Source organism: Salvelinus fontinalis, chromosome 18 (assembly GCF_029448725.1).
Source record: "Salvelinus fontinalis isolate EN_2023a chromosome 18, ASM2944872v1, whole genome shotgun sequence".
NCBI classification, from domain to species: domain Eukaryota; kingdom Metazoa; phylum Chordata; class Actinopteri; order Salmoniformes; family Salmonidae; genus Salvelinus; species Salvelinus fontinalis.
In genome coordinates, this window is record NC_074682.1 from 17,510,381 (window position 1) to 17,536,996 (window position 26,616).

Consider the following 26,616-nt stretch of genomic DNA (forward strand, 5'->3'; position numbering starts at 1 on the left):
CTGCAGATTGCATCCAGGCCAATAAGGACAACTGACATTAATTGCCACTCTCAAGGACTATTTCTTCTTGAACAGAAATGTACTTCAGACAGGCTATTTTCCCATCCCCTCTGAGACTGTTAACTGGTTTTATGGGTAATTGCTAATCTTAAAGAGCTGTTCCCTCAGCAGTGTAATTATCAAGTAATTACCAATGAGTCACATTCACCTTCTTTGCCATTATTAAACCACCATCCATCCAACACGTGGGACCAAATAAAACGTAGTTACAAAAGAACCACAATTAGAAGTAAAACGTTACATAGACCATGTGAAAGAGAACGGCAAGCAGGGTACCTGAAATACACTGCATGTTTGCTTTTTGTGTACTCGGCCTACCCTTATTCAATATGTTTGACCCTCCACGAGTTTATCTCTGTCATTTCATAGTATATACTACCACCTACTGGTATCATTGTGAATAAAGGCTTTCCCAAGGGGTTCTAGTCTAGATCTCGGTTTCCAAATCTCGGTATTGGGTGCCCCCTCCACCCTTGGTGAACGCTTTAGTTTTACACAGATGAAAGGCCTACTATTGGTTTCTCGATACTGATGACCAGACTTTACATAACAGGTTAGGATAACTAACGTAGTAGGTTTGAATAATTAAAGTAGCAGGCTAGGAGAATTAACGTTGAACGTAGGTTAATGTTAGTTTAAGCGTTAGGCACAGCTAAAATGCTACAGTTGTCCCTGACGCAATTCGAACGTGCACGTTTTGGTCCGTACTCTATACGGATATATTACCCGGACCAAAGTACCCAAATTTCATACTTGAGTAAAAGTAAAGATACCTTAAAAGAAAATTACTCAAAGTAAAAGTGAAAGTCACCCAGTAAAATACTACTTGAGTAATAGTCTAAACGTAGTTGGTTTTAAATGTAACGTTACTTAAACCAAAAGTAAAAGTATAAATCATTTAGAATTTATTATATTAAGCAAACCAGACGACACGATTTTTTATTTTAATTGACGAATAGCCAGGGGCACAGTTCAACACTCAGACATAATTTACAAACAAAGCATTCGTGTTTAGTGAGTGCCAGATAAGAGGTAATATGGATGACAAGGGATTATCCCTTAATAAGTGTGCGAATTAGACCATTTTCGTGTCCTGCTAAGCATTCAAAATGTAACGAGTACTTTCTAACCGTAACCCTTACCCATTTTACATTTCTATGGGGTAAGGACGTCCCAAGGATTTTGAATAGCACGGACTGTGTGGTGAGGGGAGTGAGGGGAGGGGTTAATGTTAGAGGTTAAGAGTTTAAGGTTAGGGTTTATGGTAGGGACGTCCCAAGGATCTCGGATTGCATTGTGAATACCACACCGGTGTCTGTGCAATGCATTGTGGGTAGCTATTTGTCTTCCTGGGCACGAAAATGGCGGATACAGACGAGCCGTAAGTAGCTGTAGAAGTAAACAAGCAAGACATAGCCGTTAACTGCCCGAACGATGCTTTCACATCCCATTAACTGGTTACCCGCTGAAAGCAAAGCATGAATGAACCTTCTTTTATTCTCTCTTTTTAGGGAGAAGAAAAGAAGGAGAGTAGTGGAGCTGACTGAGAAGTTAGTAATGAATTGCTAGAACTGGCAGCAGGTTTGAGAGGGTGAATAGAGCAGGGATTAACACGCTGTCTCGAATAACTCAGACGGCAGCTAAATCCAAATAAATATATAGCTACGCTAGCTAGTTCTAACTAGCCTACAGTAAATAGTTCCTGTTGTTGTTGGTCTATAACATAGTATCCCTACAAATGGCTGCTTTGAAACCGATTCAATCATGGAATGATTCCGAGTGGCCCAGCTGTCTAAGGCACTGCATCTCAGTGCTAGAGGCGCTGAGACAGTTACTTTAGTGTAGGCTTGTTGGCTAGCTAGCTATCCGCTTACTGTCTGTCAATAAGGTACTGTGCTTCTTCCATAGCATGGCACCCTAGGTGCAGCGATACACGTTTAAACCATCACAGAGTTATAAACAAAAAACATATGAAACAATAATATATGTCATAAGGTTGCTGCTAGGTAATCATGACTGTACTTTCTACATATTATTGTTTATAAAATAACAATGTGCTTCTCTGCTATTTGCATGTCTGCTATAAACATGTATGGCAGCTGTTTCTAATTTATTAAACATTTATTAGATTAATGAAGTTTTATATTCCTCAAATGTTTCCCCACTGACATATTTAGCTGGACTCCTGTCCTGTGTTCTCTCCAGGATGGTGGTGGATGGGGGCAGCAGAGACGGGGGCGAATGGGACGGACGATGGAACCACATCAATAGATTTCTGGAAAGACCAGGACCTTTCACTCACCCTGACTTTGAGCCGAGCACAGAGGTAATCATCACAGTGCATACTCAAAGTTTGTAAATAAAACAAGGAACAGCACTGAATGGGTTGCAAATAATTTCATACTTAAAGCCATGGTTCATGTCATATCAGAGCTCAGTTGCACATCTGAATACTTTTGATTGTGCTGTGATATTCTCCTTTATTACTGTTGTTTATTTCCTTACAGTCGCTCCAGTTTTTGTTAGACACCTGCAAAATACTTGTTATTGGAGCAGGTGGCCTTGGATGTGAACTTCTCAAAGATCTGGTATGATTTCATCTCTTGAATGCACATGCTACTCTACAACATTCCCTTTGCAATGAGTGGCAATGTGAGAGATAGACCTGCACACACTGTTCTGCTAGTAACCGTCAGTTTGCGTATCATATCTTTCATGGAAATGTAGAATAGCCTATTTCTTGAGGAGAAAGATACCCAGTGTAGTCTTAAGTAGTTTAATTAGGACACTTACAACAACATTGGTTCTGATAGATATTCACTCTGTCGTTTTCCCATCTTTTGGGGATGCTGTGGACCAGGCCTTGTCAGGTTTTCGTCACATACACGTTGTTGACATGGATACCATTGACGTTTCCAACCTCAACAGACAGTTCCTCTTTAGGTCAGATCATTTGCCTTTTACTTTTTTCTACTCATCCCTTGTCATTATTGGTGTTGTTGATTTTGTAAATACAGTGCATTCGGAAAGTATTCAGACCACTGGACTTTTTCCACATTTTGTTACGTTACAGCCTTATTCTAAAATGGATTTTTTTTTTTAAATCTCTCATCAATCTACACACAATACCCTTTAATGACAAAGCGAAAACAGGTTTTTAGAAACGTTTTAAAAACGGAAAATACCTTATTTACATGAGTATTCAGACCCTTTGCAATGAGACTCGAAATTGAGCTCAGGTGCATCCTGTTTCCATTGCTTATCCTTAAGATGTTTCTACAACTTGATTGGAGTCCACATGTGGTAAGTTCAATTGATTGGACATGATTTGGTAAGGCAAACACCTGTCTATATAAGCAAAAACCAAGCCATGAGGTCAAAAGAATTGTCCGTAGTGCTCAGAGGCAGGATTGTGTCAAGGCACAGATCTGAGGAAGGGTACCAAAACATTTCCGCAGCATTGAAGGTCCCCAAGAACACAGTGGCCTCCATCATTCTTAAATGGAAGAAGTTTGGAACCACCAAGACTCTTCCTAAAGCTGGCTGCCCGGCTAAACTGAGCCATCGGCGGAGAAGGGCCTTGGTTAGGGAGGTGACCAAGAACCTGATGGTAACTCTGAAAGAGCTCCAGAGTTCCTCTGTGGAGATGGGAGAACCTTTCAGGAGGGCAACCATATCTGCAGCACTCAATCAGTCCAGATGGAAGCCACTCCTCAGTAAAAAGGCACATGACAACCCGCTTGGAGTTTTCCAAAAGGCACCTAAAGGACTCTCAGACCATGAGAAACAACATTGGTACGCAAACTGGTCTGAGGAAACCAAGATTGAACTCTTTGGCCTGAATGCCGAGCGTCATGTCTGGAGGAAACCTGGCACCAGCAGGTTTGGAAGCATGGTGGCGGTAGCAGCATCATGCTGTGGGGTTGTTTTTCAGCGACAGGGACTAGGAGACTAGTCAGGATCGAGGGAAAGATGAACGGAGCAAAGTACAGAGAGATGCTTGATGAAGAGCGCTGCTCCAGAGTGTTCAGGACCTCAGACTGGGGTGAAGGTTCACCTTCCAACAGGACAATGACCCTAAACACACAGCCAAGACAACGCAGGAGTGGCTTCGGTACAAGTCTCTGAATGTCCTTGAGTGGCCCAGCCAGAGCCCGGACTTGAACCTGATCAAACATCTCTTGAGAGACCTGAAAATAGCTGTGCAGCGACACTCCCCATCCAACCTGACAGCTTGAGAGGATCTGCAGAGAAGAATGGGAGAAACTCCTGAAATACAGGTATGACAAGCTTGTAGCATCATAAACAAGATGACTCGAGAGGCTGCAATCGCTGCCTAAGGTGCGTCAACAAAGTACTAAGTAAAGGGTCTGAATACTTTTTGCTTTGTCATTGTGGGGTATTATGTGTAGATTGATGAGGGAAAAAACTATGTAATCAATTTTAGAATAAGGCTGTAACGTAACAAAATGTGGAAAAAGTCAAGGGGTCTGCATACTCTCCGAATGCACTGTACTTTTTCTAATGGATGGTATGTGTATCTCTGAAGGCTGAAGGATGTGGGTCGGCCAAAGGCAGACATTGCAGCGGATTTTATCAATGGCCGCATTCCAGGATGCAACGTGGTCCCGTATCCTTTGGAGATGAAGGAAAATGGATGATTTGGGAGTTGATTTATAATAATAATAATAATAATATATAATACATTATTATTATTATAGCCCAGGTTAATAAAAAAAAAAGTGTAATTGTCACATACACCTGGATAGGTGTTTTTTTACAGGATCAGCCATAGTAGTACTCTGCCCCTGGAGCAAATTAGGTTTAAGTGCCTTGCTCAAGGGCACATTGACAAATGTTTCACCTTTTCGGCTCGGGTATTCAAATCAGGGCCTTTTCAGTTACTGGCCCAACACTGTAACCGCTAGGCTACCTGCTGGCCTAATCTACTGATATCCTTATAAAATTGCACAGCCATTTCAAGAAAATACAAGACTTTGATGAGTCGTTTTACAGACGTAAGTCCTGGGATTCTTCTATCCTCGTCCTCTTCCAGATTACTCATTATGGGAAATATCAAATTAGCTGTATGTTTTGTTTCATTTGAAATAATTACTGCTTTGTCTCCCTCACACAGAATTCCACATAATAGTTTGTGGACTCGACTCCATAATCGCCCGGAGATGGATGAATGGCATGTTGGTATGTTATTACAAAATGTATTCTAAGTTAAATATAGATCAAGTCGAATGCAATCTAGTGCTCACTTGTTCGAGTACCCTTATGTCCTGCACAGATTTCCATGATCAATCTATAAAAAGCCAGTCCATAAAAAAACTGATTGTTAAACAGAGATCAGTGTGGTCAGTGTGTGATTTTCCATTCCTCTCTAGCTGTCTCTGCTGGTTTATGAAGACGGGGTGCTGGACCCCAGCTCCATCATCCCGCTGATTGACGGGGGGACAGAGGGCTTCAAGGGAAACGCTCGGGTCATCTTCCCTGGCATGACTGCCTGCATCGACTGCACCCTGGAGCTCTACCCACCACAGGTGTGCTAGCTTTTGTTTTACGTACAGATGTATCAGGATGGCTATCCTTTTTATTCCGGGATCTAATGTGTTGCTTCCTCTAAATATATTTATTTTCTCAGATTAACTTCCCCATGTGTACGATAGCCTCCATGCCCCGGTTACCAGAACATTGTGTTGAGTATGTCCGCATGCTGCTGTGGCCTAAAGAGAAACCCTTCGGAGGTATGTAACCAACCAGCTTGTTAACATGCTTATTTGACCAGGTATTACTGTGCCTTCGTTTTCTCACAGATAGTTTTTTGATTCAAATATTTTAATGCTCCATAAGGAGTGACAGACTTATTTCAATGGTAGTACCAGCCATAGGTACAGTGGCAAGAAAAAATATGTGAACCCTTTGGAATTACCTGGATTTCTGTATAAATTGGTCATACAATTTGATCTGATCTTCATCTAAGTCACAACAATAGACAAACACAGTCTGCTTAAACTAATAACACGCAAACAATTATACGTTTTCATGTCTTTATTGAACACACCGTGTAAACATTCACAGTGCAGGTTGGGAAAAGTATGTGAACCCTTGGATTTAATAACTGGTTGACACTCCTTTGGCAGCAATAACCTCAACCAAACGTTTTCTGTAGTTGCAGATCAGACCTGCACAATGGTCAGGAGGAATTTTGGAACATTCCTCTTTACAAAACTGTTTCAGTTCAGCAATATTCTTGGGATGTCTGGTGTGAACCGCTCTCGAGTTCATGCCACAGCATCTTATTCAGGTTGTGGTCAGGACTCTGACTGGGCCATTCCAGAAGGTGTATTTTCTTCTGTTGAAGCCATTCTGTTGTTGATTTACTTCTGTGTTTTGGGTTGTTGTCCTTTTGCATCACCCAACTTCTGTTGAGCTTCAATTGGCGGACAGATATAATAAAAAAATTAACCTTTATTTAACTAGGCAAGTCAGTTAAGAACAAATTCTTATTTTCAATGACGGCCTGGATTAACTGCCTTGTTCAGGGGCAGAACGACAGAATTTTACCTTGTCAGCTCAGGGATTTGATCTTGCAACCTTTCGGTTACTAGTCCAACGCTCTAACCACTAGGCTACCTGCCTCCCCAGATAGCCTTACATTCTCCTGCAAAATGTCTTGATAAACATGGGAATTCATTTTTCCGTAGATGATACTGTAGCAAGCTGTCCAAGCCCTGAGGCAGCAAAGCATCCCCAAACCATGATGCTCCCTCCACCATATTTTACAGTAGAGATGAGGTTTTGATGTTTGTGTGCTGTGCCTTTTTTTCTCCACACATAGTGTTGTGTGTTCCTTCCTTCCAAACAACTCAACTGTAGTTTCATCTGTCCACACAATATTTTGCCAGTAGTGCTGTGGAACATTCAGGTGCTCTTTTGCAAACTTCAGACGTTCAGCAATGTTTTTTTTGGACAGCAGTGGCTTCTTCCGTGGTGTCCTCCCATGAACACCATTCTTGTTTTGTGTTTTACTTATCGTAAACTCGTCAACAGAGATGTTAGCATGTTCCAGAGATTTCTGTAAGTCTTTAGCTGACACTCTAGGATTCTTCTTAACCTCATTGAGAGTTCTGTGTTGTGCTCTTGCAGTCATCTTTGCAGGACGGCCACTCCTAGGGAGAGTAGCAACAGTGCTGAACTTTCTCCATTTATAGACAATTTGTCCTACCATGGACTGATGAACATCAAGGCCTTTATAGATACATTTGTAACCCTTTCCAGCTTTATGGAAGTCAACAATTCTTAATCTTAGGTCTTCTGAGATCTCTTTTGTTCGAGGCATGGTTCACATCAGGCAATGCTTCATGTGAATAACAAACTCACATTTTGTGAGTGTTTTTTATATCGCAGGGCAGCTCTAACCAACATCTCCAATCTCGTCTCATTGATTGGACTAGTTTATCGGAGTCCTGGCTCCAATTAGCTTTTGAAGAAGTCATTAGCCTAGGGGTTCACATACATTTTCCAACCTACACGGTGAATGTTTAAATTATGTATTCAATATACACAAGAAAAATACAATACTTTGTGTGTTATTAGTTTCAGCACACTGTGTTTGTCTATTGTTGTGACTTAGAGGAAGATCAGATCACATTTTGATGACCAATTTATGTAGAAATCCAGGTAATTCCAAAGGGTTCACATACTTTTTTTGCAACTGTACATGAAGATCCCTTAACATTTCTATCCTGATTGTGTGTTGTATTGTCAGATGGTGTGGGGCTGGACGCAGATGACCCGGAGCACATCCAGTGGGTGTACCAGAAGTCTCAGGAGCGGGCAGCAGAGTTCAGCATCACAGGAGTCACCTACAGACTCACCCAGGGTGAGAACACACTGTTAAGTTCATGTTTTAAGTATCCCTATATTTCTGTTATTATGGGGCTATCACTCAGTCAAGAGTGCGCCTGCGCAGGGAGTCTTGTTGTTGATGGACCTAGCCTGGAGTGGAATGGCTACCTTGTAGTGTGTTCATATAGTATAGTACATTTTGTTAAACTGGAACCTTGTCGTTGTGTCATTTCGAGTTAACATTGGTAGAAGATGATGGTTAATAACTACAATGTGCCACCTCGCTTCGACGAGAAGAGGTCGTACGAAAGTTGGAAAAATGAACTGGGAATCTGGACACGGGTTACTAATCTGGACGTGAAAAAGCAAGCACTTGCGTTGGTATTATCGCTCGAGGGAAGAGCGAGAGATACAGCACTGTAAATATCCGTTGAGGATTTGAACAAGAATGACGGTATGGTGAATTTGATCAGAGCACTGGATTCTGTATTTCTCAAAGAAGAGAAAGACCGTGCCTACGAGGCATATTCAAACTTTGACAGTGTTACGAGAGATATTTCGGTTGCAATGACGGACTACATCATTGATTTCGAACAGAGGTACAATAGGATGCGCAAATACGACATGGTTCTCCCGGATGCAGTGTTAGCTTTCAAGTTGCTAGATACTGCTTGTCTAGATTGTAGGGAGAAACAGTTGGCTTTGACTGCTTGTACTGTGCTGACTTTTGCATCAATGAAGTCGGCACTAAAAATAATTTTTTGGTGATAAGACGTCTGTCGCGCCAATAACAGATGGAATGCAAGTGAGTGACGCAGCATATTACACTGAGCAGCAGAGAAAAGGCGCCAACAAGTCACGTTCTCAAGACAACCAGAAAAGGGCGCCATTTCCTGGTACAAATCCACTGGACAAATATGGAAGGAGATCAAAATATGCTATTTGTCAAAGAACTTGGGTTACAGACTGTCCTCATAAAAATGAACAAGTTAAACTAACAGAGGAATATGTAAACACAGATAGAGCAGTGTAACATTACACTGTTTTAAAATGAATCTGCTTCTGATGCTGAGATTTTTATAGTTGATGTACATGGACAGTGTGTGGCGCAAAATGGCTTGATAGCTATGTCAGTGAACTAAATATGAAGGAAGTACAAAATATGATTGACACACCAAGCAACAGAGCTTTCAAATTTGGAGATGGGAGAATTGTCCATTCTACCAAGAGAGTTAAGATACCAGCAAAAATTGGTCAGACAAAGTGTCACATTGAAACAGAGGTGGCCCCTACAGATATCCCCTTACTATTAAGCAAAGCTTCCCTCAAGAAGGCAGGGGCTGTATTAGACATAAAAAATGACAAGGCAGTGATGTTTAAACAACCAGTGACTCTTGAACTTACTACCTCAGGCCACTATTGTGTAAACATTTTAGACAAAGACATCACACAGAGCATGCAAAAATGAGATTCTGACTGACACAGAGAACATGGAGATTCTGACAGTCACAGAGAACATGAACACAAAAGAAAAACACAAAGTATTGTTAAAGCTTCACAAACAGTTTGGACTTGCTACAGTTGACAGACTTCAGAAGTTACTCAGTAGTTCAGGGAATAATGATGGTGAGAAATACGAAACTGGAAACAAAGTGTACTACAAACGAGTTGACTGTCAAGTGGAAAGGACCGGGAGTAGTCATTGGTTAAGATGGTGTGGTGATATTTGTGAGGCACGGAGGCATCATTGTCAGGGTGCATCACTCAAGATTGCGGAAAGTAAATGATCAACAAGATAGAGGGGCTGTTGCTGAGAATCAGTCTCCTAATGAAAATGACAACTAAGAGAGGTACCCTCTTAAATGACAACGTGCCATCTCTTAATTGGTTATACCCACGTGGGTGATTGAAAGACGAACTGTTTTGCCGGTTGTCGTGGTAACACTATGATAGTTTAGATGTGATCACCATATAAGTTCAAAGATGAAAAATCCTGGAAGGAGGAGAGATGACTAGAAACAATTCGGTTGGCCGTTTTATGTGTGGATTAATTGTCTGAGTAGAGGTCCTTGTGCATTTTAGGTAAAATAACAACTCAATGTTTATATCCCAGGAGAAATTAGCTAGCAACAGCAAGCTAGCTAAATAGGACAAATTAACGTTAACTAGCAAGTGCAAGCTAGCTAGCTAAATTGCCATACATGTTTAATGCTTTTCGACCTGTCCCCAAATGAATGTCATTGGTTCAGAGTTTGTTTTGATACTTTAACCTGCGTGTCGTGATCGCGTTTGGTGTAGGGGGACAAAATACATTTATGCACGATGGTGTACGCGCGCAGCCGGTTTGGGTTCCGTGTAACAGACACAAACCTACCAGATGTCGGATCCAATGATATGGACACTGAAACTGACACAGGAAATGGAGCAGAGACCTTCAACCATGCCACAGGTAATACTGTTGAGCGTTCAAATGAGGAAAACATTCAACAACAGCCACATGTGTTAAGAGAACATGGTTGTTCCAATCTGAAAACTGGACAAACTGTTAAATACATGGACAGAGAAAGTGGTATTCCACATACAGCAACAGTCATTGGACGAGCAGGAAAAGCCAAAGGAAAACACCAGAACTGGTACAACTTGCAGTACTCTAAACCAGCTACACTTTCTGGTACAACAGGGTCAGCTGACCTGTCACTTGTAGATAATATCAGAATTGAACCAATGGAAAATCGAGAAAAACAGAATGACATTCAAAATAATTAGGTACTTGAAACAAAGGACGTGTCATTTGACTCAGCTAAGCTAGATGAGCTCAGTAATTGGAGGAAAAGATTGAGTGTTTGAGGAAGTCAAAGACATTGGCTAAAAATGCGTCTCAACAAGGTGGGTGTGTACCCTTAAAGAATCCTTAACTGGAATAGTGCCTAAAGCTCGTCTAGTGGCTAGAGGTTTTGAAGAGCTGGCTGCTAAAGAACCCCCAAAAGACTCACCGACATGTGCCTCAGAGTCACTCAGATTGCTGATGTCAGTGATCTGCCAGAAAAAATGGAAACGTAATTCCATAAACATCAAATCTGCATTTTTGCAGGGAACAGAGCTGTCAAGGGACATTCACATCCGACCTTCGCCTGAAGCTAAAAGCGAAGGAACACTGTGGAAACTAAAAAATTGGTTGTTTGTACTGGCAGATGCATCACTCTACTGGTACAACAAAGTCAAGGCAACAATGCTGAATACAGGTGGAAAAATGTCACAAATGGATCCTGCAGTCTTCTATTGGCTTGATCAAGACTGCAATGTGACTGGAGTACTTGCCTGTCATGTTGATGACTTTATCTGGGGTGGCTCACAGACCTTTGCTCCAACTGTGATTCCACACCTCAAAGCTGTTTTCAAGGTCGGCCGTGAGGAGCATGATCATTTTTGTTATGTTGGCATAGAGTTTATTACAGTTGATGGAAAAATACGGATGCAACAGGAGAGCTATATCAAGAATCTTCAACCCATTCACCTGGATTATTCAAGAGCCGTACAAAGGAATTTCCCTCTGTGGAATTAAAGCTGATCAATTGAGGTCAAAGATAGAACAAATTTTATGGGTTGCTAGACAGAGTAGACCTGATGTAATGTTTGATGGTTGCAACTTGGCATCTAACACAAAACACGCCACTGTACAAACCATTCATGAGGCGAACAAAGTTGTTCGTAAACTGAAATCACAACAAGTGACTTTAAAGTTTCAGCATGTTGGAAAAGATTACTCTTTGAAGCTAGTTGTCTTCAGTGATGCTTCGCTAGGGAACCTTACAGATGGAGGCACACAAGGTGGACATCTAATCGTGTTAATGGGTGAAGGAGGAAGATTCTCACCTATCTGTTGGCAGTCAAAAAGGATCAGAAGGGTTGTCCGAAGCACACTTGCTGGAGAAACCCTTGCTCTTGCAGATGGAATTGACAATGCTATCTTTCTTGCAATTCTGTTCTCAGAGCTTACCACTGGTGAGACAAAACGTCTCTTTCTACTTGTAGTTTGTGTCACTGACAACTACTCATTAGTTGATGCTGTGAAGTCAACCAAGTCTGTCACAGAGAAAAGACTTCGTCTTGAGATTAGCAGCATCAAGGAACTTATTCAAGCACAGAGAATCCAGCGGACGCTGTGGTCGACCACAAAGGAACAGCTTGCTGACTGTCTGACTAAAAAAGGAGCATCTGGTCTTGTGCTCCTACGGGCTCTCAGTAATGGAAAGTGGCAGCTTGAGTAATACAAATAAAAACTGTCTTACAACCCATTTGTAATGGGGATCTTGAATAATACTTGGACATTTAATTATGTTGTTAATGTTTTATTTGACTTTAAAGAAAAGGGGGAGATTGTTTAGTTCATGTTTTAAGTATCCCTATATTTCTGTTATTACGGGGCTATCACTCAGTCAAGAGTGCGCCTGCGCAGGGAGTCTTGTAGTTGATGGACCTAGCCTGGAGTGGAATGGCTACCTTGTAGTGTGTTCATATAGTATAGTAAACTTTGTTAAACTGGAACCTTGTCATTTCGAGTTATCACACACATTCTGCAATACTGAATTGTGCTCCTAATCTTGGACCTCCATAAGGATCTGACTAGGGTTGAATACCGGGAAACAGGTTACTGAGATTTCCTGCTTAAACCCACTCCTTATCTTTCTCTTAATTAATTCCATTCAAATTGCATTCAAAATAGATCATCCTGTTCAAGATTGTTATATCTCTCTCAATGTCCTAGCCTACCTCTTTCAGGTAATACATTCAATAGAGTATTAGCCGTATATTTAGCTAAGGAATGATGGGTTATGCATAAGTTTCAAACTTATAGCCTCTGTCTCTTGTGCAATACTCACCTGCGCTCCCCTGGCCTCTCTCCTTTAAAAAACACCCCTTAGCTCTTGGAGTCCCACGAAAAGCTTAATCGGGGTGGGGGGGCATTTCTTATACTAATAGCTTTTTCAAAGACTTTAACATGTAATGTTAAATAAAGCAGCCAATTGAACGCACAGGGAGTTTGAATCAAGAGAGAACGCGCGATGGCGGTAGGCTATGACATCTTTTTAAAACTCAGATCTGTACATCCGTATCCATTCAATCTTCATGAAGAGAAGTGAAAGCCGTCTACATCTTATTTTAGTCCTATATTATTCAAGCATGCCATTACAATGATTAAGATAAGGAAAACAAAACGTTTCATTTCAGAAAGAAAACACTGCTTAGAAATATGCTCATCCATTTATTCAGCAATGAATAATGCATGTCTTGGCGATATAGGCTCTGCTCCTTCAGGGTAACTCACTGCCTGAGTAAAGCGGCCATATAAAATATAGCCTACGAGCAGTAAGTGCGGTAAGCTATACCAATCCCCCTAACAGGAACAGGGAACCTAACAGGTGGAGGCTGGGGTGGGAGCAAGAATACTGCTCAAACTCATGTATGTTTCACAAGCTCAGAATCAATACATTGTAGCAGCAGAGGATCAGAGTGAAGCTGGGATCAATTGAGAACCAGTAGCGGCACAGATGCAGAATTGGACGGCCTATAACTCAGAGCTATCCCTCAGTGCTGACGAAGGAACCAGAACCGTGATGAGTTCCAGTATCTTGTCATTGGTTGCCAGCATCAATGTTGAACAGAGGTTCGCCAGGTGCTGCCCGTGCTCAGCATGCAGGCAGCACAACATGAGAGGACAAAGCAGTGTTAGTTCTGATGATGACGACAATGTTCCACATGTGAGACTCCGTAATTGTAAAGGCAGTCATTGTTGTTCTCCTCCTCAAACGAGGAGGAGCATGGATCGGACCAAGATGCGGATTGGTGATTAATCATACTTTTAATGAAAACAGCAAACACGACACTACAAAACTACAAAACAACAAACTAACAAACCTTCAACCGTCCTGTGTGGCCCAAACACTTACACAGGAACAAACACCCACAAAAGCCTACTGCCTATGGCTACCTTAAATCTGGCTCCCAATCAGAGACAAATGAATGACAGCTGTCTCTGATTGAGACCCAATCTAGGCAGCCATAGACATAACTAGACAACCTAACAAACACTATCCCATACACATACAACACCCATGGACTAACCAAACACACACAACATACAATGCCCACCCCAACTCACGCCCTGACCAACTAAACATAATCAAAATAACATAAAAATAGGTCAGGAACGTTACAGAACCCCCCCCTCAAGGTGCGAACGCCGGGCGCACCAGCACAAAGTCCAGGGGAGGGTCTGGGTGGACAGTTGACCACGGTGGTGGCTCAGGCTGAGGGCGAGGTCCCCACCCCACCATAATCAATCCCCGCTTCTTTATCCCCCTCCCAATGACCACCCTCCCACTAACACCACCTAAATGAGCGACCAGCACCGGGACAAGGGGCAGCACCGGGACAAGGGGCAGCACCGGGACAAGGGGCAGCACCGGGACAAGGGGCAGCACCGGGACAAGGGGCAGCACCGGGATAAGGACCAGCACCGGGATAAGGGGCGGCAGGTCCTGGCTGAGGGACTCCGGCAGGTCCTGGCTGAGGGACTCCGGCAGGTCCTGGCTGAGGGACTCCGGCAGGTCCTGGCTGAGGGACTCCGGCAGGTCCTGGCTGAGGGACTCCGGCAGGTCCTGGCTGAGGGACTCCGGCAGGTCCTGGCTGAGGGACTCCGGCAGGTCCTGGCTGAGGGACTCCGGCAGGTCCTGGCTGAGGGACTCCGGCAGGTCCTGGCTGAGGGACTCCGGCAGGTCCGGGCTGAGGGACTCCGGCAGGTCCGGGCTGAGTGGCAGCTCCGGACTGTAGGGCAGCTCCGGACTGTAGGGCAGCTCCGGACTGTAGGGCAGCTCCGGACTGTAGGGCAGCTCCTGACTGGCGGGCGTCTCTGGCAGCTCCTGACTGGCGGGCGTCTCTGGCAGCTCCTGACTGGCGGGCGTCTCTGGCAGCTCCTGACTGGCGGGCGTCTCTGGCAGCTCCTGACTGGCGGGCGTCTCTGGCAGCTCCTGACTGGCGGGCGTCTCTGGCAGCTCCTGACTGACGGACGGCTCTAGCGGCTCCTGACTGACGGACGGCTCTAGCGGCTCCTGACTGACGGACGGCTCTACTGGCTCGGGACAGACGGGCGGCTCTACTGGCTCGTGGCAGACGGCTGACTCAAATGGCGCTGGGCAGACAGATGGCTCAGACGGCGCTGGGCAGACAGATGGCTCAGACGGCGCTGGGCAGACAGATGGCTCAGACGGCGCTGGGCAGACGGGCCGTTCAGACGGCGCTGGGCAGACGGGCCGTTCAGGCACCGCTGGGCAGACGGCAGACTCTGGCCGGCTGAGACGCACTATAGGCCTGGTGCGTGGTACCGGAACTGGAGGTACCGGGCTGAGGGCACGCACCTCAGGGCGAGTGCGGGGAACAGGAACAGGGCACACTGGACTCTCGTGGCGCACTCTAGGCCTGGTGCGTGGTACCGGAACTGGAGGTACCGGGCTGAGGGCACGCACCTCAGGGCGAGTGCGGGGAGAAGGAACAGTGCGTCCAGGGCTCTGGAGACGCACAGGAGGCTTGGTGCGTGGTGCCGGAACTGGAGGCACCGGGCTGGAGACACGCACCATAGGGAGAGTACGTGGAAGAGGAACAGGGCTCTGGAGATGCACTGGAAGCCTGGTGCGTGGTGTTGGCACTGGTGGTACTGAGCTGGGGTGGGAAGGTGGCGCCGGATATACCGGACCGTGAAGGAGGACACGTGCTCTTGAGCACCGAGCCTCCCCAACCTTACCAGGTTGAATGGACCCCGTAGCCCTGCCAGTGCGGCGAGGTGGAATAGCCCGCACTGGGCTATGCAGGCGAACCGGGGACACCACCTGTAAGGCTGGTGCCATGTACGCCGGCCCGAGGAGACGTACTGGAGACCAGATACGTTGGGCCGGCTTCATGGCACTCGGCTCGATGCCCAACCTAGCCCTCCCAGTGCGGCAAGGTGGAATAGCCCGCACTGGGCTAAGCACGCGTACTGGGGACACCGTGCGCTTTACCGCATAACACGGTGTCTGACCAGTACGACGCCCTCTTACTCCACGGCAAGCCCGGGGAGTTGGCTCAGGTATCCAACCCGGCTTCGCCACACTGCCCTTTAGCCCCCCCCCAAGAAATTTTTGGGTGAGCCTCTCGGGCTTCCGTGCTAGCCGCGTACCCTCATACCTTCGGTTCCTCTCTCCGGTTGCCTCTGCTCTCCTCGCTGCCTCCAGCTGTTCCCATGGGAGGCGATCCTTTCCAGCCAGGATCTCCTCCCATGTGTAGCAACCCTTGCCGTTCAAGACGTCTTCCCATGTCCATTCCTCTGTCTGTCTCTGCTGCTGTCGCTGCCCTTCTCCACTCCGCTTGGTCCTGTTGTGGTGGGTGTTTCTGTAAAGGCAGTCATTGTTGTTCTCCTCCTCAAACGAGGAGGAGCATGGATCGGACCAAGATGCGGATTGGTGATTAATCATACTTTTAATGAAAACAGCAAACACGACACTACAAAACTACAAAACAACAAACTAACAAACCTTCAACCGTCCTGTGTGGCCCAAACACTTACACAGGAACAAACACCCACAAAAGCCTACTGCCTATGGCTACCTTAAATCTGGCTCCCAATCAGAGACAAATGAATGACAGCTGTCTCTGATTGAGACCCAATCTAGGCAGCCATAGACATAACTAGACAACCTAACAAACACTATCCCATACACATACAACACCCATGGACTAACCAAACACACACAACATACAATGCCCACCCCAACTCACGCCCTGACCAACTAAACATAATCAAAATAACATAAAAATAGGTCAGGAACGTTACAGTAATGCAAACAGAACTTAAGAGATCATGCAAGATTAAAGGGAAGGAACATTTAGTGTAATCAGACTGAAGAACCCCTAAAGCCATCATACGGACCGCCTCTGGAAAAGCATCATGTAAACCCAACACCGTTGCCTTAACGTGAACTCAAACTTGTTCTACTGAGAGAGAGGAGATATACTGATATGCATGTTCGTTGCCTCTCCGTAGTCCATGAAGAGTAGGCAGAGAGATGGATTCTTGAGCAGACTACATGCTGAAAGGTCCTAACGCTCAATATGAACTAAATCCCTGCTATTGGAACATAAGGCGCATTTGCCCTCCTGAAATTGGAATAGAAAAGGCATACGTGGTTAAATAACAGAAGACATTGTACAGATCGAAGACCATACAGTAGACTGCTGCAGAGCGGCACAGCTCAGCCATGACATACAGTACCATTACATAGCATAACATACAGTATTACTAACGAACCCCCAAAACCACAACTAACATTGGCGACGTACCCACCTTATCTAAATAGCCTAATGTCCTACTGAAATTGTTCAGCAGTAGTTGATGCATCTGCAGCATGCACAGTGAGACTGACCTGAGAATCAAAACCTAGTCCTACAAATAGTCTACTTGAGCTGAAGGCTAATGTCTAACAGTATATTCTGGTAAGCCAAAAGAGAAGAATAAATGACCTGATAACAAGAGAAATAGATTTTCTAGATCATAAGCCTGTATATACAGTGCATTCGGAAAGTATTCAAACCCCTTGACCTTTTCCACATTTTGTTATGCTACAGCCTTCTTCTAAAATAGATTGAATAATTCCCCCCTCAATCTACACACAATACCCCATAATGACAAAATTAAAAACAGGTTTAGACATTTTTGCAAATGTATAAAAATAAATACCTTATTTACATAAGTATTCAGACCCTTTACTCAGTACTTTGTTGAAGCACCTTTGGCAGCGATTACAGCCTCGAGTCTTCTTGGGTATGACGCTAAAAGCTCGGCACACCTGTATTTGGGGAGTTTCTCCCATTCTTCTCTGCAGATCCTCTTAAAGGCTGTCAGGTTGGATGGGAAGCATCGCTGCACAGCTATTTTCAGGTCTCTCCACAGATGTTAGATCGGGTTAATGTCCGGGCTCTGGCTGGGCCACTCAAGAACATTCAGAGACTTGTCCCGAAGCCACATGGCCTTGGCTGTGTGCTTTGGGTCGTTGTACTGTTGGAAGGTGAACCGTCGCCCCAGTCTGAGGTCCTGAGCACTCTGGAGCAGGTTTTTATCAAGGATCTCTCTGTACTTTGCTCTGTTCCCTCAATCCTGACTAGTCTCCCAGTCCCTGCTGCTGAAAAACATCCCCACAGCATAATGCTGACACCACCATGCTTCACCGTAGGGATGGTGCCAGGTTTCCTCCAGACGTGACGTTTGGCATTCAGACCAAAGAATCTTGTTTCTTCAGACCAGAGAATCTTGTTTCTCATGGTCTGAGAGTCCTTTAGGAGCCTTTTGGCAGACTCCAAGTGGGCTGTCATGTGTCTTTTACTGAGGAGTGGCTTCTGTCTGGGCACTCTACCAAAAGGCCTGATTGGTGGAATGCTGCATAGATGGTTGTCCTTCTGGAAGGTTCTCCCATCTCCACAGAGGAACTCTGGAGGTTCTTGGTCACCTCCCTGACCAAGGCCCTTCTTCCCCGATTGCTCAGTTTGGCCGGGCGGCCAGCTCTAGGGAGAATCTTGGTGGTTCAAGAACTTCTTCCATGTAAGAACGATGGAGGCCACTGTGTTCTTGGGGACCTTCAATGCTGCAGAAATGTTGTTGTACCCTTCCCCAGATTTGTACCTCAACACAATTCAGTCTCAGAGTTCTACGGGCAATTCCATCAACCTTGTGGCATGGTTTTTGCTCAGTCATGTACTGTCAACTGTGAGACCTTATATAGACAGGGGTGTGCCTTTCCAAATCATGTCCAATCAATTGTATTTACCACAGGTGGACTCCAATAAAGTTCTAGAAACATCTCAAGGATGATCAATGGAAACAGAATGTAGCGTCTCATAGCAAAGGGTATTTGGTATTTTATTAGGATCCCCATTAGCTGTTGCAATAGCAGCAGCTACTCTTCCTGCGGTCCACACAAAACATGAAACATAATACAGAATGACATAATACAGAACATAATTCGACAAGAACAGCTCAAGGACAGAACTATAGTTGAAGTCTGAAGTTTTCATACCCCTTAGCCAAATACATTTAAACTCGGTTTTTCACAATTCCTGACATTTAATCCTAGTAAAAATCACCACTTTATTTTAAGTATGTGAAATGTCAGAATAATAATAGAGAGAAGGATTTATTTCAGCTTTTATTTCTTTCATCACATTCCCAGTGGGTTAGAAGTTTACAAACACTCAATTAGTATTTGGTAGCATTGCCTTTAAATTGTTTAACTTGCAACCTTTCGGTTACTAGTCCAACGCTCTAACCACTAGGCTACCTGCCGTCCTTGTTCAACAGCCACACTATTCATTACCAGATTCTGCTGAGATCTAGCACTTAAGGAATGCTTTGTACCAAATACAATGCTCTTAGTTTTAGATATGTTTGGGACCAGTTTATTACTGGCCACCCATTCCAAAACAGACTGCAACTCTTTGTTAAGGGTTTCAGTGACTTCATTAGCTGTGGTTGCTGATGCGTATATGGTTGAATCATCAGCATACATGCACACACATGCTTTGTTTAATGCTAATGGCAGGTCATTGGTAAAAATAGAAAAGAGTAGAGAACCTAGAGAGCTGTTACAGTGGTTCCCAAACTTTGTATAGTCCCGTACCCCTTCAAACATTCAACATCCAGCTGCGTACCCCTTCTAGCACCAGGGTCAGCGCACTCTCAAATGTTGTTTTTTGCCATCATTGTAAACCTGCCACACACACACACTATATGATACATTTGTTAAACATAAGAATGAGTGAGTTTTTGTCAGAACAGTGACAAAGAGCTCTTATAGCACCAGGACGCAAATAATAATTTATTTTGCTCTTTATTTAACCATCTTACATATAAAACCTTATTTGTTCATCGAAAATTGTGAATAACTCAACACGGGTTAATGAAAAGGGTGTGCTTGAAAGGCTGCTCATAACTCTGCAATGTTGGTTTGTATTGGAGAGAGTCTCAGGCTTAAATCATTTTCCACACACAGTCTGTGCTTTAATTTAGTTTTCATGCCAGTGAGGGCCGAGAATCCACTCTCACATAGGTACGTGGTTGCAAAGGGCATAAGTGTCTTAACAGCGCGATTTGCCAAGGCAGGATAATCTGAGCGCAGCCCAATCCAGAAATCTGGCAGTGGCTTCTCATTAAATTACATTTTTACAGAACCAGTTGTTGCAATTTCGATGAAGCTGCCTTGTTCAGATATCTGTAAGTGGACTGGAGGCAGGGCATGAAAGCGATAACGAATCCAGTTGTTTGTTTAATCCGTTTCGGGAAAGTACCTGCGTAATTGCGCACGCAACTCACTCATGTGCTTCGCTATATCACATTTGACATTGTCCGTAAGCTTGAGTTCATTTGCACACAAAAAATCATACAATGATGGAAAGACCTGTGTGTTGTCCTTGTGAATGCAGACAGAGAAGAGCTCTAACTTCTTAATCATAGCCTCAATTTTGTCCCGCACATTGAATATAGTTGCAGAGAGTCACTGTAATCCTAGATTCAGATCATTCAGGCGAGAAAAAACATCACCCAGATAGGCCAGTCGTGTGAGAAACTCGTCATCATGCAAGCAGTCAGACAAGTGAAAATTATGGTCAGTAAAAAAAACTTTAAGCTTGTCTCTCAATTTAAAAAAACGTGTCAATGCATTGCACCTTGATAACCAGTATGTTGTAAAAGCGTTACATGGTCGCTGCCCATATCATTGCATAATGCAGAAAATACATGAGTGTTCAGGGGCCTTGCTTTAACAAAATTAACTATTTTCACTGTAGTGTCCAAAACATATTTCAAGCTGTCAGGCATTCCCTTGGCAGCAAGAGTCTCTCGTGGATGCTGCAGTGTACCCAAGTGGCGTCGGGAGCAACTGCTTGCACGCGCATTTCCACTCCACTATGTCTCCCTGTCATGGCTTTTGCGCCATCAGTACAGATACCAACACATCTTGACCACAAGTCCATTTAATGTCACAAAGCTGTCCAGTACTTTAAAAATATCCTCTCCTTGTCACGCCCTGACCTTAGTTTTCTATATTTTCTGTATTATTTTGGTCAGGTCAGGGTGTGACGAGAGTGGGTATGTGTGTTTTTGTCTAGGGTTTTTGTTTATCTATGGGGATTTGTATGTCTAGGTAATGTAGGGTTATGGTGGCCTGAATTGGTTCCCAATCAGAGGCAGCTGTTTATCGTTGTCTCTGATTGGGGATCCTATTTAGGTTGCCATTTTCCATTTAGGTTTTGTGGGTAGTTGTCTATGTGGAGTTGCATGTCAGCACTCGTTCTATTTGGCTTCACGTTCGTTTTTGTTAGTTTGTTCTGTGTTCTTCCGTTATTAAAAGAAGAATGTATTCATATCACGCTGCGCCTTGGTCTCCTCAATACGACGAACGTGACTCTCCTGTTGTCCTGGTTTCCAGTGGTTTGCAGAAGAGGATGTCTTCCTTAATTGACTCCCCATAAATGTAACAGACATATACCAGGAGCTGCGCCAGGCCCGACACGTCTTGACTCATCCAGCTGTAACGCATAGAATTCACTGGCTTGTATGTGAAGCAGTATTTGTTTCAAAACATCTCCTGCCATGTCACTGATGCGTCGTGAAACTGTGTTATTTGAGGAAGTTATTGTCTGTCTAGTTTTTTTGGCTTTTTCCCCCAGTATTGTCCCAGCCATATCCGCGACAGCAGGAAAAATTAAGTCCTCCACAATAGTATGGGGCTTGCCTGTCCTAGCCACTTGGTAGCTCACCATATAAGACGCTTATAGCCCCTTCTTATTAATGGTATCTGTTGCTTTTATACATGTCTTACTACTCGAAAGGCATCTTAATTCTTAATCAAAAACTCCCAAGGCTTATTTTTCAAATTGGCATGTTTTGTTTCTAAATGTCTGTACAAGAGGGAAGGTTTCATCGAGTTGTTAGATAGTACTTTTGCACATATAACACACTGTGGCTGAGGAAAGACACTACTCCCAATATAAGTGAACCTCAAATCAATGTAGTTCTCATCATATTTACGCCTCTTCGATGGTCCAACGTCCCTGTCAGTTGTTCGGTGCTGTCACCGGGTAAGGGGGCAGTAGCTCTTCGGCTGCATCAGATTCACAACTGTCAGTGTCCATGCTAGCTGGGCCAACAGCAAATGTAGAATTACTGATGCTAGCATTGGATGTGCTCTTGGAAGCAGAACAACTTGTGTCATCGACAGGAGCAGGTGTAGTACTGCTAGTAGAAGCAGTACTACCAGTACAGCTGGTATGTGTCTCTATGGACGCAGGCCTTACTAAAGGCCTGTTTGAAAATATGAAGAACATTAAAAAAAAATATATATGTGTATATTTTTTTAAATGTGAGTCATATTTGTATTTGGCGTCCCCCCGACGGCATTGTGTGTACCCCAGTTTGGGAATACCTGCTGTATTGGATAACGGCACAATCATTTGGAATTTTTGGGGCTTGGGCTCATAAAATGTCTTTAACGTATGGCTTATCAGGCTCAGGCAACATCAGGCTTGAATTTTAAAACTTCTAATCAAATACAGACATGTTTATATGCCTTATATGCTTTGGAATGACACTTCCGCAGTCTGGGTAGCCATTTGACTAGATGTTCAGGAGTCTTATGGCTTGGGGGTAGAAGCTGTTTAGAAGCCTCTTGGACATAGACATGGCGCTCCGGTACCGCTTGCCGAGCGGTAGCAGAGAGAACAGTCTATGTCTAGGGTGGCTGGAGTCTTTGACAATTTTTAGGGCCTTCCTCTGACACCACTTGGTATAGATGTCCTGGATGGCAGGAAGCTTGGCCCCAGTGATGTACTGGGCCGTTCGCACTACCCTCTGTAGTGCCTTGCTGGGAACATTTGTAAAAGACCGGGAAAATATTAAATCCTGAAAAAGAACCAAGCTTTTAAACTGTTAATAATATTTGGGCGTATCTACAATACCCCATATACAATATATAATTTTTTTTTTAATTACTTCCTTTGCAATTTTAGCCAGAATGTACACTACCGGTTGAAAGTTTTGGAACACTTACTCATTCAAGGGTTTATCTTTATTTTTTACTATTTTCTACTTTGTAGAATAGTAGTGAAGACATCAAAACTATGAAATAACACATATGGAATCATGTAGTAACCAAAAAAAAGTGTTAAACAAATAAAACATCTATTTTATATTTGAGATTCTTCAAATAGCCACCCTTTGCCTTGATGACAGCTTTGCACACTCTTGGCATTATTTCAAACAGCTTAATGAGGTAGTCACCTGGAATGCATTTCAATTAATAGGTGTGCCTTCTTAAAAGTTAATTTGTGGGATTTCTTTCCTTAATACGTTAGAGCCAATCAGTTGTGTTGTGACAAGGTAGGGGGGTATACAGAAGATAGCCCTATTTGGTAAAAGACCAAGTACATATTATGGCAAGAACACCTCAAATAAGCAAAGAGAAATGACAGTCCATCATTACTTCAAGACATGAAGGTCAGTCAATACGGAAAATTTACTGGAGTGCAGTTGCAAAAACCATCAAGCGCTATGATGAAACTGGCTCTCATGAGGACCGCCACAGGAATGGACGACCCAGAGTTACCTCTGCTGCAGAGGATAAGTTCATTAGAGTTACCAGTCTCAGAAATTGCAGCCCAAATAAATGCTTCACAGAGTTCAAGTAACAGACACATATCAACTGTTCAGAGGAGACTGTGTGAATCAGGCCTTCATGGTCGATTTTTTGCAAAGAAAACACTACTAAAGGATACCAATAATAAGAAGGAGACTTGCTTGGGCCAAGAAACTCAAGCAATGAACATTAGACCGGTGAAAATCTGTCCTTTGGTCTGGAGTCAAAATTTGAGATTTTTGGTTCCAACCACCATGTCTTTGAGAGCCACGGTGTGGGTGAACGGATGATCTCTGCATGTCACCGTAAAGCATGGAAGAGGTTATGGTGTGAGGGGGCTTTGCTGGTGACACCGTCTCTGATTTATTTAGAATTCAAGGAAAACTTAACCAGCATGGCTACCACAGCATTCTGCAGCGATACGCCATCCCATCTGGTTTGCGCTTAGTGGGACTATCATTTGTTTTTCAACAGGACAATGACTCAACACACCTCCAGGCTGAGTGAGGGCTATTTTACCAAGAAGAAGAGTGATTGAGTGCTGCAACAGATGACCTGGCCTCTACAATCCCCCGACCTCAACCAAATTGAGATGGTTTGGGATGAGTCGGACCACAGGGTGAAGGAAAAGCAGCCAACAAGTGCTCAGCATATTTTTTTACTCCTTCAAGGCGGTTGGAAAAGCATTCCATGTGAAGCTGGTTGAGAGATTGCCAAGAGTGTGCAAAGCTGTCATCAAGGCAAAGAAGAATCTCAAATATAAAATATATTTTGATTTGTTTACCACTTTTTTGGTTACTACATGATTCCATATGTGTTATTTCATGGTTTTGATGTTTTCACTGTTATTCTGCAATGTAGAAAATAGTAAATACATTAAGAAAAACCCTTGAATGAGTAGGTGTTCTAAAAATGTTGACAGGTAGTATTGTCACAGTGAACGTTTTTTTGTTGTTCACGTGCTACAGGTGTTGTAAAGAGGATCATCCCGGCTGTGGCGTCCACAAATGCAGTCATTGCTGGTAAATGAGTACACACTAAAGGAAATGTGAACGTTTATTTGTGCATAAAGGGTTTTACGAGCTAGATTAAACATTCAGCAGCATTGTCATAGGACTTTGTGTATTTACTATTCGTAAATAGAAATGTCTTTAGCTAAGTACTTTTTGACCCCATTTTAGCTGCTTGTGCCACGGAGGTCTTCAAAATAGCATCAAGGTGAGTTTTCAATTGCTGATTTACTACTAAACCAGTCCATAAGTACATGGAAGTGCATATGCATTTCACAACAGCTTCATGACTTTCCTCTTTGTCTGCAGTGCCTACATTCCTCTGAACAACTACATGGTTTTCAATGACGTTGATGGTCTGTACACCTATACGTTTGAGGCAGAGCGAAAGGTGGGTTTTCTGTGTACTGGGATTTCTGTGTACAGCTCTCAGGTTAACAATGGTATGATGAAAGGTAACTGGTAATACATTTTTGTCTAATACCTCTATATTTGTTTGAAACGTCAGGAGAACTGTTCATCCTGCAGCCAAGTCCCCCAGGACCTGCACTTCTCTCCCTCAGCTAAGCTCCAGGAGGTGCTCGATTATCTGACTGAAAACGCTTCTCTGTAAGTTCACCTACCACGTAGGTTTTATGTTTCCTGAATTCTGCGACCCCCAATGTGATATTATAATTTGGACTGCGTCTTGGTCATAATGACACTCACAACTGTACATTTTTCAGACAAATGAAATCTCCAGCCATCACTGCGACATTGGAAGGAAAAAATAAAACATTGTATTTACAGGTGAATTTTCACATTTTGATATGCAATATGCAACGTTTTTTGTTCTGATCATGGTGAAAAGAATAGTCTTGAGCAGGCATACAAGTGGTTGGCTGGCTATTGACTCATATTTTGTTTTGACAGACTGTCGCGTCAATTGAACAGAGGACACGCCCCAATCTGAGCAAGTCACTGAAAGGTGAGTAATATAATATGCCGTGTAGGTTTGATACATGTTTAATAGTGTTTCATATTGATGACATTATGCTTACCCAGTCTTCATTACTGTCTATAGTGTGGGCTTCTAGTCGTCTTTGTGGTTGGACTCATTCTTGTAATTAACTTTTTTTTACAGAGCTGGGTCTGTTAGATGGGCAGGAGCTGGCTGTAGCTGATGTCACCACTCCCCAGACTGTTCTCTTCAAACTCAGCTTTACCTCTTAGGACCAGCATGTTCTCCCCAACATCAAACACCAGACGTCGTTGTTATTACTTTTCTAACAGAGTACCGGGTATTTGAAACGGCAAATAAACTACAAGTTTTACAGTGTATTTAAGTGAATATGTAAATAAATGTATTTCATATCCAGTTCTCTGACATACTTGTAGACTCAAGTGTATGAATGCATTTGGTTGTGGAAAGCCAAACTACTCCACTGTCATATTTGATCATATCTGCAACTGTTGTGATGTATTTGCGTTATATATTTGCGTTATATGCACTGCAACCTCTCAAGCTCTCTTACACTGGAGAAAAGAACAGTACCATATTTAAATTGATTTCTCTTACAGCTTCTTGTGAGTTTAATTTATTTTCATTTCGTTGCAGTAACTCCTTCATGGGGTTTTTCATACACAGACACAACCGGAATATATGTTTTCCTGTACAATACATGTCTTCTGTGTTACTTATGACTGAGACTTCAGGCTGAGTGGGCAAATTGTTTTCCTTGTTGTATATCCATTATGTTCTTGTGCAAATATTGTAGTGTTAATGAATGTGCTGACTCTGCAATTTACACAGAACATGTTTTGTTAACATCCAAATAATGTCTGTACCCAGTAATAATTATACTTCCAAGTTGTTTAATTGGTGCATGCACAGTTTTAAGCTTTAATGTGAAGAAGGTACTACTCCAATAAAGATATGTGTATTTTCTGAATATTTGCCAGACCCCCCCACTGCAGGTATTGGCACTAGAAAGTAG

At 43.4% G+C, this 26,616-nt stretch overlaps 1 protein-coding gene across 6 annotated transcripts; it reads left to right on the forward strand.

The window, feature by feature from the left end:
- The first annotated feature begins 546 nt into the window (after positions 1-546).
- LOC129815099 (NEDD8-activating enzyme E1 catalytic subunit) lies at positions 547-26,571 on the forward strand. Of its 6 annotated transcripts, XM_055868465.1 has the most exons (18): positions 1,378-1,441; positions 1,572-1,610; positions 2,266-2,386; positions 2,568-2,648; positions 2,921-3,003; positions 4,610-4,690; positions 5,035-5,078; positions 5,198-5,262; positions 5,454-5,609; positions 5,711-5,813; positions 7,838-7,951; positions 24,599-24,652; positions 24,812-24,848; positions 24,950-25,031; positions 25,149-25,249; positions 25,366-25,429; positions 25,553-25,607; positions 25,764-26,571. In XM_055868465.1, the coding sequence occupies exons 1-18, from the start codon at positions 1,422-1,424 to the stop codon at positions 25,850-25,852; spliced, it is 1,389 nt and encodes a 462-aa protein (XP_055724440.1). In that variant the 5' UTR covers positions 1,378-1,421; the 3' UTR covers positions 25,853-26,571. The 6 variants fall into 6 exon arrangements, with proteins under 6 accessions (XP_055724443.1, XP_055724441.1, XP_055724440.1 ...); XM_055868468.1 differs by lacking the exons at positions 1,378-1,441; positions 1,572-1,610 and adding an exon at positions 547-613; XM_055868466.1 differs by lacking the exon at positions 1,572-1,610 and having other exon boundaries at positions 1,338-1,441.
- Positions 26,572-26,616: the final 45 nt, after the last annotated feature.